Source organism: Typopeltis vanoorti, chromosome 1 (assembly GCF_054136105.1).
Source record: "Typopeltis vanoorti isolate ZY-2024b chromosome 1, IOZ_Tvanoo_1.0, whole genome shotgun sequence".
Taxonomy (NCBI): Eukaryota; Metazoa; Arthropoda; class Arachnida; order Uropygi; family Thelyphonidae; genus Typopeltis; species Typopeltis vanoorti.
Genome location: NC_143549.1, coordinates 8413007 through 8416041, shown reverse-complemented (window position 1 = coordinate 8416041; position 3035 = coordinate 8413007). Strand labels below are relative to the sequence as shown.

Here is a 3035-nt window from a genome sequence, read left to right as displayed (position 1 = left end):
TTTCTTATTACTAAAACATGTTCGTATTGAAATCTATTAATGTTTAAATCTGTTTAAGCAATAATAACAATACGGTGTAATAACTTAGTGAAATGTGCACTTTTTTTGAATCACATGTTTCCCCTTCTGATAATACTAATAAAAATTATATCAAGCGATAAAAAACTTGAATAACAGCAGTTATGCATCAATATTTCTTTATTTCAATATCAATATTTCAATATTTCAATAAAGAACAGAAAAAATGAAAACAGTTAAATTTAGAAACAGAATCATTAGCAGTAAACTAATCAATTTGGAGTGATCAATTCCGATTGGGACCGGATACATATTTAGTCGACGTGAAGATCAAGATGTTGTTGAAGTTCTGGACGGACAGGAAGCTTCTGGATACCCTCTGGAAGTCGCCATCTGTCGTAGAGAACCTGTCTAATGGCGCATCTACAAAGATGAACCAATTCGGAGGGACCCATGCACCTCTGTTTGAGCAAGGGCACCCATCTACCAATCCTGTCGATGACGTTAGCGGTAGTTAATTCCCAATTAGGTTTCCTCCTCTGCCAAGTTGAAATGTAGTGTTGGCTGAGTACTTTCTGAAAATCTCTCATTGTGAGTCGTTTTGTAACACGAAGAAGCAATTGGGTACACGTCACTCTCTCTTGGAAGTGATTCCTTTCCTCCTCCTTCTCGGAAACGTCGTCTTTACTTAAAATGAGTTCCTCCATGAAGAACAAAATGAGCCAACATGGACGAATGGTAAAGGTGCGAACATTTAAGGTACATCCAAGCCGGAGCATTAATAAAAGTAGATTAGGCTTGAATTTCAGGACGCTGTATAAGAATAAACCAGGCATACGATGACACATTATGTCAATAAATCTATCATGGGGATAAAATTCAAACCTGTTTTTATTAGCAATGCGATGAAAATAGGACATAGGAGATTCCTGGACGCTTCGGGCATCAGGGTCATCTTTTCCAGGCCATGCCCACAGTGGCTCTATCTTTTCAGGATAACTTAGCTCTTGTGTGGACATTCCGACAAAGCGATCGTAGTTGAATAAATCTATTAGAACTTCTCCCACGATGCTCGTGTTTTCAATGTTCTTCCAAAAGCATACTTTAGCAGGAACGTAAATCAGATTTTCGAATTCAGAATTTACGAATGCTTTGCCGCACGCTCTCTTCCATCCGTGATATAAATCCAGGATATTTCGGATATTTTGTTCGTCAGACTGTGTCGGAAAATATTCTTCGTGTTTCGGAGACGTTAGAAGCTCTATAACTACTGAATGAATTTTTTTCTTTAAATTGCGAATATTTGCAGCGTTGTCCATGTCAGTCAGCAGTGGAGTTATTTTTATCTCGATTGTCATTCAAACTCCATTGTACTGTATTCCACTCTGTTGCTTCTAGTTCATTCTTACTGCTAGAATATTGTCGAATTTCAATTACTGCTTCTTCAATGCTCCTCAACAATATTGAAAAAGGACGTTCCACCGTGTCTGTTGGAGCTTTGCATTGCAAGTGCGTCTTTGAATTCTTGTTCAGTTAAGTTGTTGATACAAGAATGTTTTCGATGAATAAATAGAAAAAGGCCAACTCGATTATTTTTTTTATTTGTAAGATGTTTGCAAGCTTGTGTTTACTTTTCTACTGAAATAAGTTGTCTAAGAAGCTAACAAACAAAGTAATAATAATAGTTATTACGATTTTTTACGACAATTTTCAAATAAATGTATGGACATAAAAAAAAAATTCATATTTATATTTATGTCTGTATTATAAATACAGAAATAAATATAAATAAATATAATAAATATATAAAATAAATATATAATAAATAAATAAAAAGATACGTTTATATATTTATATAATTATATAATATATAATATTTATATAAATATATAAATAAATATAAATAAATTGGCTTCTAAATAAATAAATTAATATTTATTTATTTATGGATATCGAAACTAAGAGTGAAGAATAAAATATATTTATTCAACGGATCAGAAACAGAATGAAAGGTCACCCTGCACATATAAGTTCATCTCAGGTCATAAGAAGCCAAAGAAAAATTAATAAATATAAGCTAGCAAAAAAAAAAAAAAAAAAAAAAAAAAAAAAAAAAATCCAAGGCTATTGAAATCCTACAAAAGGATTTCAATAGCCTAGGACTATGGAAATCTGATAAAGTGTAAAGTTATGCACGTAGGCATGATGAGATTTCCAGCAACATATCATATTGGTGGAATTATATTTCAAGAAATTGATTGGTCTGGGGATGTTGGCATTATGGTGGATATGAAACTGAAGTTGAAATGTCGCATAGTAAAAAAACAAAATATCGTTTAGAGGAAAGTTGTGATGTAGAAACGAACATTAATATGTAAGGATAAGGAAGTTTTTTTGTCTCTTTTACCAAACCTTGACGCTACCGCACTTCGACTGATGTGCGCAGATCAAATCAGAATCAATCTTATATAAAAATAAATTTCATAGAATAAATATTTAATCATTTATGAACTGTCTTCATTTTATTAAACGTGCAAACATCGGCGGCGCATCAACCGAAACTCCAGATATACGCAATGATAATTAAATTCGGCCATCTTTGATATTTTGCCGACTTTGAGTGACGGAAAGACGATAACTTTACACATATTCTTAGAAACTTCTAAAAGAAAATCCGATGTTCCAGAAGCCTGGTCCACAGCAGAAGCCTTACGGGCAGTCTCGTTGGACTTCTTTCGTTAACAGCTATGGTTTTTAATGTCATGGTTGCTCTTCTGTCTGTAACATAACTTTTTGTAAGATAGAGTAGTTTTTTGTACATTTCAAATCTCTTAATTCAGTAATTATGATTTGCAGCATCGAAGGCTGCTTGTACATCGAGTGAAATCAGTAGTACGAGTGAGATCATTTAAATTTTAATTATTAAAGTTATTTATGCAATGGGCAGCTCACCTTCATCACGAGATATATTTGAATCTTTAGCGACAATGCTTCTGTAATTAAATTAAATCCAACAG

General features: G+C 33.1%; 1 protein-coding gene across 1 annotated transcript; it reads right to left on the bottom strand.

Moving 5' to 3' along the window:
* Positions 1 to 332: 332 nt before the first annotated feature.
* On the bottom strand, positions 333 to 1337 carry LOC150109766 (uncharacterized). Its single transcript, XM_090396215.1, has one exon. It carries the CDS (start codon positions 1335 to 1337, stop codon positions 333 to 335), a length of 1005 nt encoding a protein of 334 aa, XP_090252341.1.
* Positions 1338 to 3035: the final 1698 nt, after the last annotated feature.